Source organism: Nanorana parkeri, unplaced genomic scaffold, assembly GCF_000935625.1.
Source record: "Nanorana parkeri isolate BGI_ZX_2015 unplaced genomic scaffold, ASM93562v1 scaffold184, whole genome shotgun sequence".
In the NCBI taxonomy this organism is placed as follows: Eukaryota; Metazoa; Chordata; class Amphibia; order Anura; family Dicroglossidae; genus Nanorana; species Nanorana parkeri.
Window position 1 is genome coordinate 526,511 of NW_017306452.1, and position 13,515 is coordinate 540,025.

At 45.4% G+C, this 13,515-nt stretch overlaps 1 protein-coding gene and 1 long non-coding RNA gene across 2 annotated transcripts in view; one reads left to right on the forward strand and one right to left on the reverse strand.

The window, feature by feature from the left end:
- The first annotated feature begins 1,252 nt into the window (after positions 1–1,252).
- Positions 1,253–6,396, forward strand: LOC108785935. The gene is made up of 3 exons (XR_001941161.1): positions 1,253–1,263; positions 5,309–5,316; positions 6,324–6,396. It is a non-coding gene; the product is annotated as an uncharacterized LOC108785935 (long non-coding RNA).
- Positions 6,397–6,506: 110 nt separating this feature from the next.
- Positions 6,507–13,515, reverse strand: part of ICA1 (islet cell autoantigen 1) — a 33,768-nt gene continuing 26,759 nt past the window's right edge. Inside the window, exons 11-13 of the mRNA XM_018555120.1 lie at positions 11,877–12,149; positions 9,016–9,117; positions 6,507–6,681 (exon numbers count right to left, since the gene is read on the reverse strand). Of these exons, the coding sequence (XP_018410622.1) occupies positions 6,560–6,681; positions 9,016–9,117; positions 11,877–12,149 (497 nt within the window). The 3' untranslated portion in view covers positions 6,507–6,559. The remainder of the gene's footprint in view (positions 6,682–9,015; positions 9,118–11,876; positions 12,150–13,515) is intronic.

Here is a 13,515-nt window from a genome sequence, read left to right on the forward strand (position 1 = left end):
GGTGTCCTGCTGGGTTTATCCTGATAGAGAATCTATGGGGTCCAAGTGGACCAGTTGAAACCAACGCTATGCCGTCTGCTTTTAATATATGAAGGAAAGACTCCAGTGAGGACGCGGGAAGGTCTTCTTACAATCAGTTCCTGAACATTATCTCATGAGTAGATCATGTGATAGGCCGCAATCCAGACTCCTTAGAAAACCATAATATCATGGTGTCTGCATTTAAATATATGAAGAAACAGGAGAGGAACCAGGCAGGTCGTCTTACACTCACTTCCTGGATATCATTACAGCCAGAAGTCTGCTCTTTGCTCTGACAGTAAGGCATTGTTCCCACCAAGCGCGTTCCAGGAGCAGAGCAGTTACAGACCGGAGCAAAACTGCGTCCAATGTATTCCAATAGTATTTTTAGCTCCAGTTCAGTTCCAGAGCATGTAAAAAAAACTGCAGCATGTCCTATTTTACCTTCTCTGGAATGCATGCAAATGCCCTGGAACGCACTGAAAGGCCATTTTAAACTAAAAAAAAGTGGGTTTTTTTTTACCCCAAAACGGCCCGGAATGCATCAAAAACGCGGCACAACCTACTCCACTGTGTGTGCAGAAACTCATGCAGGTCTGCTCTGCATTTGGTGTGAACAAGGCCTGTAGATCCTTCCCCTGCAGTATTCAAAACCAAAGCAAATGTGTTGGCTGCTGTTCTGTTGCATCAGTTTGTGAGTCTGACGTAAGTGGACATCAGCTCCTGGGGAAAGCAAGTCATTCTTTGACTTTCTTAATCGCTAAATGCTGATTAAAGACCATTTGTGATTGGAAATACAGCCGTTCCCTATGTGGTCTTAGTTGGTGGTGTTTGCTTATGAAAAAAAAAAAGATTTAGGAGATCCACTTCTACATGAACAGAGTTCTAATACTGGAGGCAGCTCACCAGCAACAGGACTGCCGGCTTGTGCCTATATAGTTAGTTACTTGCTGGTGAAAAGACTGCAGAATCTCCTGCTGCTGAAATGGATCAGAACCACAACTGGGTTCACACAAGATGTCTGCTGCTGTTCCTAATTATGTTGTGTTCGGTGCACCGGAAAAATCACAAACACAGGGTTAACGGTCTATGAAGATTCTAATTTATTCAGGGCGGTCTCTCTTTTATACACAGATAACAGGAGAGTGTTCGTCACACATATGCCCACATCTGTCAATGTCTTGTACTATTGGGTAAACTGGAGGAGCTGTCAGTTAGCCCTCGTTCACACCTGAACGTTTTGTAGCGCGTTCTACGCTCGACGAACGCTCAAAAATATAAATCCCATTGTATTGAATGGTCTCGTTCCCACCTTGGCGTATTTCCGCCCGTCCCTAACGCGCTACAAAACGGCCCACGCCTGAAAAGGTTCAGGTACTACTTTAGGCCGTTTTGTTGCGCGTTTCCATTGGGATACAGCCAAGTAGCCTTCGGAAACGCGCGACGGTCGCGTGACTTTTTATACCGCATATACGTGCATATGCAATACGCCTAGGTGTGAACGAGACCTTAAAGTCTTGTGTCTCTCGCTAATTGGTTAGTCGAAGATATCTTCTGCCTGTAGCATCCTCCCTCTGCATTCTTTTCATGCATCCTCGGCGCATTTCCGGATACAGGATATCTCTTGGTTACGCATAGCAACGCTAACGCTGAGTAAGGAAAGTCACAAAGCTAGGAAGCAAATGAAACAAATTCAAACATAGGAAAATACATTTTCTTGATATGATCCATATTCCTTCACACCAGCATGAGAACAGCAATGGAAATATATCTGTAGGACCCGGCCAGTACCGTCTCTGCCCTTTAGTGGTCGTATGCCTTTTGGCAACATATGTGAAATGGCTTTTGGAATTTGTGAAAAAGCTGAACACTGGGCCCACAGAAGAGGACAATGTTAACGGTAGAGGCAGGTGCCTCGTGGTGCCCACTCTTGGGTAGAAACGTGACTGCTGACAGGTTTGCTTTGATCCATTTAGTAGTTTTTGGTTAGCTTGCTCACGTGCTCAGCTACTAAAATATTTGAAGTATATCTTAAGCCGATGGTTTTACTGGTAAAGTGATCCCATGCTGACACATTTGGGAGTGGCCATTGCTGACCATGTTTTTTTAAAGGTTTTCGGGACTCTTCTCCGTGTTTTGGCTTCCTTGCTTGTGTTTGCGTCCCGACAAGCATTTAATGGAATGGCGGACGTCACTTAAGGCATGCTTGCTCAATGACTCGCTTGGTAGTGAAGCCAAGTAGGAAACCCTCTGCTCCTGACCTTTTGGAAAGCCAAATCAGAAATGGTGGCTCCCATATTTCTATACCCATTCAAAGCCTATAGTGAAGGTGTGATGGTCAGGCCACCACAAACTTTTGGCCTTTTCCTTTCAGACACTAGCGCCCCTGTCCTGCCAGTTTTTAAATTCCGGCCATTTCCCGCGCGCGCAAGGGGGCGTGTCTGAGCGGACGTCTAGAGACGCCCGCTCAGATCGAGAGAGCTGGCCGGCCGTTTTTTTACTACGGCCGGCCCGGAGGTAGTTAAGCATCCCTGCACCCTTAAAAATAAATAAAAAACATACAGGCAGTCCCGAGTTACATACATCCAACTTACATACGACCCCTACTTACAAACGGAGGCTATTACTGTACAGCAGGGGGTCCCAGGCTGCAGCCAAAGTGTACCGTGCAGCATTTCAGTCGTAGTACTACCACACTCGTGCCAATGAGGAGTGCACGCCTTTTTGGGTCTGGTTCGTAGTACTGTACGTACATTACAGGAAGTTGGCTCTTGTTAGACGTGCAGACGAGGGGTGCCCGCCTATTCTTCCGGGTCACTGTGAGGTTTTTACTGCTGTCTGTATCCTCATTAGAAAGATTTCATCTCACTTCCTGTCCTTGAGACTACAGGAAGTGAGAGGAAATCTACCCCTAGGAAGGGGAATTCACCCCTGTAAGAGTTATCATGGGATAAAGGTGTCTCCACTGAAGCTTTATCACCAATCCTTGTTTCCACGACAACCCAACATTTTCAAAATCAAATTGTCACAGGGACAGAAAGTGAGGTGAAATCTTCTGAACAGGGGCGCGCGCGCAGCAAAACAAACTTTACAGGGGGTAAACCCTTCCTTATGCTTTCCAAAACCAAAAAAAAGTTTTTTTGGGTTGGAGTTGCACTTAAAAAAATGTACCTGTTCCAACTTACTTACATACAAATTGAACTTAAGAACAAACCTACAGTCCCTATCTTGTTCGTGATCCGGGCACTGCCTGTACATACATTTTTTTCAGGTATCTTCATTATTGTGATATGACAGGTCCTCTTCTTCCTTTGGTGATGGGTGACCTAAAAGCTGTGGGGATCGTGGCACCCCTACCTGCAGCATTTTCCTGGGAGTCCAGATTGAGGGGTGGAGCTGTGACACTATAGACTCACAGGAAGTGGATTTGATAACTGATAAAGCACCAAAGTGGACAGAAAACTGAGAGCTCAGTCCTATCACTGTCTTGTGGTACTTTACTAAATGTATCCAACATACAGCGGATCTGATGCCATCACCAGCAACGATCACAAACAGAACGAGAAGCACTCAGATTAAAAAACAATATTGACTTGGTGCATTTTAAAAGTGCACACAAATAACTGGTTAATAAGCTCAGGTTAAATATTTAATGTTCTTCTTCCACCGATCACCACGCCAATAAGCTTTCATATGATATAGATTATCTGCCTGCTGGCAGAATCCTTTTATGGCACATCAATGGAAAGTGTTATCCCATGCTTCCTATAATTAACTCTTTCCAGTATGACACACCTGAACTCCACCTTTTAAAGTTGATCTCCGTACGGATGTAAGAGACACTAATGCGGCTCTGTATTCATTATCGTATCACCAAATGTATTCTGTAAATGGGAGCCGTGTAAGTACTGGAAGTTGACTTGGTATTGTTAGGACGGGAGATTCCATTATTAGGAGACAAATTGACTGGAAAATCTTCCACCAGCCGAGTATAGATCACCTTTCCTCAGCCAAGATTCCGTGGATCCCCCTAGGGTACCTCCAGAGGTTGCTGGAGATTTTCATAAAAAAAAATATCAGGGTTATTCACAAAAGGGTGAAGAGTTTGGAGAAGGCCGGAGAAGTGAACAATCTAGGACAACATAGCTGAGCTGGAAAGTGAGCTGAATTGGAGAATGTTTCCAGTTCAGCTATGTTGTCCTAGATTGTTCCCTTCTCCTGACTGCTCCAAACTTCACTCTTTTGTGAATAATCCTGAAAAACTTTCTCTCAGTAACTACACACATACAATATATTTAAGGGATGCACTGATATATCGGCCGAAAATTACACTTTTGGCATAATGTCGAAAGTGCAATTTTCCTGCCGATACTTCAGTGCATCCATTGATCCTCTCCTCCCCGCTGGGCGCTCCTCGGTGTCCCAGCGGGGAGGAGAGAAACTGATAGCCGCAGAGCGCTGTGAGTGGCCGGCGTCTCCTCCCACACCACTCAGCCTCCTATCACAGTTGAGCAGAGCGGTGTGTGGGCGGAGACAGGCCCCGCTGTCACAGGAGGCTGGGCTCTCCTCCCGCACCGCCCCGCCCAGCCTCCTGTGACAGCGTGTCAGAGAGGAGAGCGAGGTACAAGCAGTCAGTGATCGCTGAGTGTGTGTACATAATTGAGGACATGGTATGGTTACTATATCCCCAACTATGAATGAATGAGAAGTGATCTACATCACCTCCTGTACATTCATGATTGTGGTTATAGTAACCATACTCTGTCCTCATGTTATGAATCAACAGGAACACTCAGTATAGAGGATTCCTGTTCATTGATAACAGGGGCTGAAGAAAAGAGATTGAGGACTATGTGTCCTCAATCTCTTTTTCTATTTTAAAAAGGGAAATATCAGGGGTCTGTTTAGATCCCTAATATTTCCCCGAAGCCCCTAAAAAGTAAAGAAATAAAAATATTTTTTAAAAATTTTTTAAAAAGTTTATAAAAAAATAAACTATATAAAAAATGTAAATAAAAAACATTTTTGGTATTGGTTTTGGCCGGACAATTTTTTATTTCGGTTTTAAAATTTCCATTTCGGTGCACCTCTAATATATGTATATATGTGTGTATTTGTTTTTGTGTTTGTTTGTGTCCTGTTTTATGCAGCTGAATCAGTCTTATCGGGTTGGGCCCGAGAGGGCCGTTTATGTCTTAAAGGAGAATTATGAGGCGAGGGATTTTCACTCAGCCTCATAATCTGAGCCGACCTGTGACAATGAGACTGTCACAGGTCGGCTCAGTAGATTGGGAGGTGAGCGAGCACATACCGGCGCTCGCTCACTTCTCGATCTATCCTTGCAGAGAGCCGTAACCGTCACTCACGGCTCCCTGCAGGGATTCCCCCCTCCCCGGTCTGATCATCCAGCGCTGACTGGCGGAACGGACGGGGGAGGGGGCGGGTACAGCTGGCTCTGCCTCTGGATAGGCAGAGCCAGCTGTCACTCACACAGCTGGGTGGATCCAGACAAAATTGTCGGGATCTGTCCCAGCTGCGGCGTCTCAGTAAACTGCAAGCTGTAGCTCGCAGTATACTGAGCTTTGGGTGACAGGAGGACGCTAGTTTGCGTCCTCCCTTTACCCTTAGGAGAACTATGGGGAAAAGCCCTGACCCCATAGTTCTCCTTTAAATTTATTTGTGTCGAGATAATGATCTGTAAAAGTTTATGTTTTATGTTCTAAATAATATAAATGAATTATTTTTTTAATTCTTTAAGGTTTTTAGAACATGAAGTTCCCCGTATAAATACAATATGGGCAAAGGAAATAAGATGCCGGGATAACTGCGTTGCACTTCATGAGTCAAAGTAATTTTATTGATTAATGACATTGCAAGCATGCTCATTGTGAGAACTGCTGGGATTAATACTCCATCTCGTGGGCAAGTGCAGAGTATTTAGTGTAGTAGTAAGGAGGTCAGAAATAAAAGCCACTCTATTAGAGGCACTTTGTCATGTTGGTTAAAATTGTCAAACGGTTTCCTCCAAAAAATATGCAACAGTAGTCTCTTTTTTTTTTTTAAATCTGTGGGAAAGCAATTGGTTTTTGTACTCTGCACTTGCTCTCTGGCCGTGTAATAAAAAGGAGGTCGCTCATTGCAGTTCATGCCGAGTATCTGTGAAGCAATAAAGAATTTTGCTTCCACCCAAATAAATTATTCTCAACAGAAAGACCAAAAAAGTGGATAAACAAAAATAAAAAGAAAAAAAAATCCAAAAAACCAAAGACATTTTGGCGTCTACATCCTCTGACCTCTTACAGTTATAAAAATAGGTTCCTAGTATCTCTCTAGAAATAGTTCTTTAGCGAATCCAGTGTAGATTTTGGCAAAGCCAAAAGATTTCACACATATATTGAGGAGAAGATTAATTTCTATTTCAGGAGGGAAAAAAAAGGAGTGGCACGAGTGTTGGGGCGCAGTCTGCCACCAGCGATGGCATCACCGGAGATAGGGGTGCTTGTTGAGGGAGGGGCATCCGCAGAGACACAGGAAGCAGTTATGCGTTCATCAGTTCATGTTCCTTGTCTGTTTTTCCTACGGCGTCGGGATTCGATAGAGGATCGAGATCTGCGAAGAGGTTGTACCAAGTGGAAAGGTCTTTTGTGCTTTTAGATACATCTACAAAATAAATGGATATAGTCATTAGAACTCGGCTATGGGCCAAACCAAAAACAACACATATGATGCAGATGCAGCATACCACCAATAGCAGGACATTGATCTCATAATCAATTAATGTGCATTTGCCATTTTTGGCATTGAAGGAGCCTTTGCACTGCACTCGGGTGCAATGCACTGCTGTCTTCAAAGTCTCAGTATCTCTATCTATCTATCTATCTATCTAGTGATGTTGGGGAGCTCACAGAGCACTTGCACAGGGGGTTTTCCAAAACACAAGTCTTTTTATTTGCTCTTGCAGGGCAGCAGAAAAAAGGTAAAAACACAAATATTTGCTTATCTTCAGCACAAAGAACAAAACAAAAGATGTCTCACCGACTTGTTGTATAAAGTCCCAGACCTGGGAATCCCTTCCCAGGAATGTTAGTCCTGCAGCCCAGCACAGCACAGCGATACAGCAACACAGCAGCACAGCAGCTCTCTCTCACAGTCACACACAGCTACAGATGATGACTTCCTCCTCAACTCCCACACTCCTCTCTGGGAGCTGCGGACCTTTAAACCCCTTCCTGGGGCAGGAAGGTTAACCCTGCGGCTGTCCTTAAAGGACCTCAACCCAAATAGGGGTGATACATATCGCCCATCCAGGACCCAGCCTTGCCGTCCTCTACAATATACAAGTTTTCAGGTGGTGGGGGTCCTCTCCGCACACCTTACAGCAGTCCTTGCCAAATAAGAACGGTGGTGCTCCCAATGACTATCACGGATGGCACCGTGCAAAATACGAAGTAAAAGAAACAGGTCACAATTTTACTGCCTTGAAGAAGGGACCCTGTGCGGCCCTGAAACGTCGGCTCTGTTGATTGTAGTGACACAATTGTCCATTAAAAAAAGGACAGATTTATTCTAAACGAGTGCTGGTGACCTGTTTTTTTCCTCTACAATATACACACACACACAAAAAAGACTTTCCTTTCCCATTGTTCCCTTTTCACATTATAACGCTGCTCCTCGCAGTCTCCATGAACAATTTTTCCTCCCCCCCAATCTTCCTCTTTCCTCTCTTTCCCTTCCTTTCCATCTCCTCTTATCCCTGCCTGTTGTGTGATTGCATACCCAGCTATCGAGACTTGCTCCACTATAAGCTAGCGCGTGCCATTCTTTGTGGCTTTATCTAGCGGAGCCTCCCTTCCCGCGATAAACCGAATACCATCTGCAACTACTTGAGACTTTGTCACTGATCGATTCACACTATAGTGCAGGTCCTACTGTGTACCATCAGCGTCTACCCAGAATGCTTTATTCAGTACCTGAAAGGCCAATTGCCGGGCCTAAGCGCCGTCACTTAAGGTTGTGGTCCATTCCAAAGCGTGTGCAAGTGCTGATAATACTTGCCAATATGGAGGTACAGTCACAGCCTGATGGCTACACTGAAACACTAGATCTCTCTTGCGGTATAGGCCCATGGATGATTATTGTATATATAATTGACAACTAGATAGCAACACAGATGGGAAACCTCCCAGGGTAAGGGCCCATGGATCACTATGGTGTACAAAAGTTACTACTAGATGCTTACACAGAAAGAATAAGATTCCTTTTAGGGTAAGGGGACCATAGAAGAGAACTGTGTGCAGAAGCTAGCATGTAGTGGCTACACTGAAAAATTATGAGATACCTCTTAGGGGAAAAGGGACCCATGGATGAGAACGGTGTATAGAAGCTACCATGAGATGGCCACACTGTTAGAGCCTCTATCAGTGTGGCCATCTCATGGTAGCTTCTATACACCATTCTTGATAGAGAGTAGGGCAGTCCTCTGATCTGGTGCCCAGTTGATGATCCATGTGTTAGAAGGATTTCTGGAGGAAGGCGAGGAAAGAACCCTCCCAAGCTGGTGCCAAGACTAAAAAGGGTAAAGGTCAGTTCATGTGTACAGGGGTTGAGGCCTATTGTCACACTCACTCAAAGAGCCCATTGAGTGCTGCAGGAAAAATATGGGGTATTGACTGAATGTGTCCTCCAAAGTACTACTTTGCACCCCTGAGATGTAATCTGAATTCCTCCCTCGCTTCATGAATGGCCCACTAGGCATGACATGATGGCATGCCCCCCACCACTAGGAGGCCTTATGTATCCACTGAATCCTATATACAGCTGGATGTCCGTACTTCACAGGACATTCCAAAACCTGCAGAAATCACAATCAGCTGTATAATTCAGTATATTCTGCACACAGATGGAATCCGGCATGACATTATGTTCAAGAACCCGACGACTGCTGGAAATCGCACCTCATAGAACAATACAGGCCGTATGTGGCTCAGTTCTCACCTTTCTGTGGAGCTGCATTGCTGTTTTGATGGATGGTTGTGGATGAAGAGGCTGAGGATGATGATGGTGTTGAAGATAAGGCCCCACTGAATGCGGTCCAGTCTGAAATAAAGGAATATACAAAGTGACTGTGTTGCCCCTTAAACTTAATACTGGTCACCTGAGGGGCCAAGTAAAAGTGTTGGATAGATGGTGACATTATGTGCTTCAGCTTAGCTTGCCATCTTGTCTCTGCTACAGCCACCTAAGACCAAAATTCGGGTGACCGGGGAGAATGTGCCACAAGACTTTCTGCCCGAGTAACCTCTCTCTCTCGTTACCTCATTTCTTCTGCCCCCCCCTCACCTATCCACTCTTTTCCCAATCCCCCCTGATTTCCATCCCCTACCCTCTTCTGTCGCTTCACTTCCCCTTCTTCCTCCATGTGGTCATCTCTCCTGCCTCTTCCCCTCTCTTTTGACCCTTATGCTCTGCTGCACCCCCTTCTCTCCCTCATCTCTTCTATTCCTGCCCCCCCCCCTCCCCCCCCCCTTTTCTCTTGTACCCAACTCCCTACTGTTCCCTCATCCCTCCTGCACGCCTTCCCCTTTCAATTTCCCATCTCTACTTTCCCTATCCACCACTCTAGTATCTTTACCTCTTCTACTGCAACCCCCCTCCCCCCCATCCGTAATCTATTTGAAATGTCCTAGTATTTTTGTCACTGTTGCCACTCTAATGGTATTTGTCATCATGTAAATGGAGTAGATCTTTCCTTAAACACTTTGCCTGTGTTTATGGATAACCATCAAGAAGGATCAATTTTTGGATGTGTCCAGTGTATAACACAAACATTTCTTGTGCTGATAACCAAATACTAAATGTGTAGGAAAGCGCCTGGAAAGGACATATGAAAAGAGTGGAAGAGAGCGAGGTAAACCAAGGGAGAAGAAGAAAATGGTGGCTGAAATGACAGGCAGTTGTGACAGGCAGTGAACAATTACCTGGCAAAGGGTAAGAGAAAGCAATGGTGGAAGCAAGTCTCCGGGTTTGAAGTTCACCAAAGACCCCAAGTGGTCATGATAATGGTAATGCACTATCCATGGTCCCCACCCTTCAAAAGGGGGACTACCTGGACACTCCACTAAATACTAACCCACACCCACAAAACAACTGCTCCTCAGTATGTCTAGCCAGCTGTCCCCCCACCTGGAACACCGCACAACTTCTCCAGCCAAGCGCAAACATGCTAATAACAAAGTCAATCCCATCGCACTCCTGACCGGATGTAACCCAAGGTCATGTGTGGGTCCTGAGATGACAGCAGATGTGCAGATCAGCACAGCGTAGTAGAAAGTCACTCACACTCCAGTAAGATTTTTTATCAATGTTCTTTGACACGAGATCCATCACATTATTGTCACATTGTCTAGCTATACAATGGAACATATCTTGTGTCAATAAAGAACATGATCAGAAAATCTTACTGGAGTGCGAGTGACTTTCTACTACATCATGCTAATAACTGGTCACACCCAAAGGACTAATCCTCACCCATGTCAGCATCCTCAAACATTACTAATGCTTCCCCAGACTGAGGGTGCCACCTGCCCACTGATAGTCCAAACCCCAATCCTCCCAAGGACTGCTAGATCAGGTGGGTGTGTAGGAGGCAGTGGGTTCTAGAGCTGGTATGGCATGGATAACAAGCTTCATGTTCTGATACCACCACATATTCGGACCATTGAGAGTTCGGACATGGTAGTGTTCCGACATTGCCATGCTGCATTCTTATATAGTGAAATGCTCGGACATAGCAGTTTCCTTTATTTTTTCTCCACCTTGGCTATTTAATGAATGGATAGAATTTTGCTAGTTTATGTTACATGATGGAAAATACAGTAGTAGTAGTAGTAGTAGTAGTAGTAGTAGTGCAGCTGGCAGTGCCAGAAATTCTACTCCGGCAGATCTGTGTGGACTTAAAGTACTGTTTTTAATGTATCGATAATAAGGTGTTGGCTGTGGTCATTTTGTACATAAAATTAATTTTCTACTATTTTCAAAAGCTGATCAGTCCCACTTTGTAAGTTAACCCTTGGACTTCCTGCACTATGTAGTTAGCCGTCATCCCGTTCTTGTTTTTGACTTCTTAAAGTGCACCTGTAGCCTTGAAGCCAACACTCACAGTACTCCTGGACTGAGTGGAGGGGCACATCATTACGCAAGCGCTGCTCAGTCCTGGAAGAATGCCCGCCCCACCAGAAGAAGAACAGAAGAATCGCCTCCCATATTTTCCACCTCACCAAACTTTTGTTTACAATTTTCCTTCAAGCACCAACATACAGGGCCGGTGCTAGGATTCGTGCCTACACAGGCAAGGTGCATTTTTGCGCCCCCCTCCCCGACCCCCTGTAAAAACAGGGCATTTTGACAAGTACTTGTAAAAATGCCCCGATGTTTGCGCTATGTTTTTTTTTTCCCCACTTACCTTCGGTGCGGGAGAGCAGCGGCGAGTCAGCGCTGGTCCTGTGGGAGGAGCTCCAGGTTGGGTCCTAATTTATCTGGCCAGCGACTGCCTGAGGTGCAGCGCGTGTCGGGATCCTCAGGCAGTCCCCGACCAGCTAAATTAGTACCCCACCTGGAGCTCCTCCCACTGGACCAGCGCTGACTCGCCGCTGTTCTCCCGCACCGAAGGTAAGTAAAAGAAAAAAAAAAAAACATAGCGAACATCGGGGCATTTTTTCAAGTACTTGTCAAAATGCCCTGTTTTTTCTGCCCTCACCCTGCAGCGCCCTAAGGCGGCCGCCTGACTTGCCTTGCGGTAGCGCCGGGCCTGCCAACATATAAGAGGAGATATATCCACTCATCTACGTAAAACCAACCGTATAATGAAGAATGGAGACTGCTCAGGTTTTGGTCTAGCAATTGTGATGGTAGGAAACCAGATGGTGGTTCAGCTTTAGGTTCCAGTTCCTCGCTAGTCGGACTCAAGAGCTGACTGTTGAACAGCGGCTCCCCGAATACTTCTGTCCACTCTTTGCTGAGGTCTCCACCATCCAGAGCTGAGGCGCCCATGATCTCATTTAGTAGCTGCATCTCGTCCTTCTCCAGGGAGTCCTCCTCTGTTGGGTCTGATAGCGGAACCTTGGACATGGCTAGAAGAGGACAAAGGAACGATTTAGTCTTCTGTCAAATACAGCTCATACATGGAAAGAGAAAATATCTAGAAGAAAAATGTGCAACTTTTATTAGGGAAAGGAAAATGAAAAGGGAGAGTATAGTGCACTTGGGGAGCACATTTAACATTATTTCAATTCACTTTAAAACTAGAGTCACTTATGTTAGGGTTAGTAAGAGGACAAAGGAGAAACCTGGGAGCTCTAAAACTGTTCTCGGTATTGCAAATCATGTCTGAAAAAATGTAGCCCTCCTAAAGCGAGAACCAAAAAACACATTAAAAGTTTCCACCTGATACTTAAAGAGTCCCTGCCATCAGACCATTCCCTTCATCAAAAGTCTTGCCATAAGAGGGTCTGTGCATTTAACATTTTTGTGGGTAATAGCGAAATGCTGCATCTCCCACTACTTTAGAGGTGGGCTTTTTGGTTCCTTTTATACTGCCTCACCACAACCTTAATTGTTGTACTTTTCCCATTGAGGAACTTTAAAAGTCTGTATAACTATGGCTAGGCCGAGATGGTGTCAGCAGTCTGCCGCAGGCAGTAGAAAGCATTTCTCCAGTCTGAGAGGTAGCAGCAGGACATTTGAACACACAGTCAAGAACTGCACAGGCACCAGGATTTACATGGCCTGGGTCATCTGAGCCAGCACCCTAGTCCAGGAAGTACCGTATTTTGCGGTCTATAAGAAGCTCCGGACGATAGGACGCAGGGATTCTGTGGCAGAAATTCTGTCACAGAAGCTGCAGTTAGTGACCGCTGAGACAGGGAGCGCTGTGATTACAGAGCCACAGTCTCAGTAATCACACGGAGCAGACGAAGAACGACGGATCACAGCCCCCCGGAGGAGCGGGGGACCCCGAAAACCACGGCGGGGGGCGGACACAATCGCCGCCGCACGATTTAATACAAGTGATCTAATTAGATCACTTGTATTAAACGAGCAGCGGCTCCCACTGTACATTCAGCTCTGCTTGTCAGGAGCAGGGCGAATGTACAAAAAAAATTAAAATGACTCGCCCGGCGCCCGAAACTGCATGTCCCGGGTGTCGGGCGATAGGTATTCGCTCCATAAGACGCAGGCTCATTTTCCCCCTCCTCTTGGGGGAAAAAAAAAAATTGTCTTATGGAGCGAAAAATACGGTAGATGGTGATCCTGCATGATGTCTGAACATTGGAGGAAAACAAAAGCAGACGAAGGCTTTGTTGGGGTAAGTCATGTGATCTCTGAGAGGTAATAAATACCTGGAAGTGTTACACTGGCACATTACAGAACAATAACAAAATATATCTAATGCAAGGTCCATTTAAAGCTAAGTTCAGAGCCAACGAACCCCTTAGT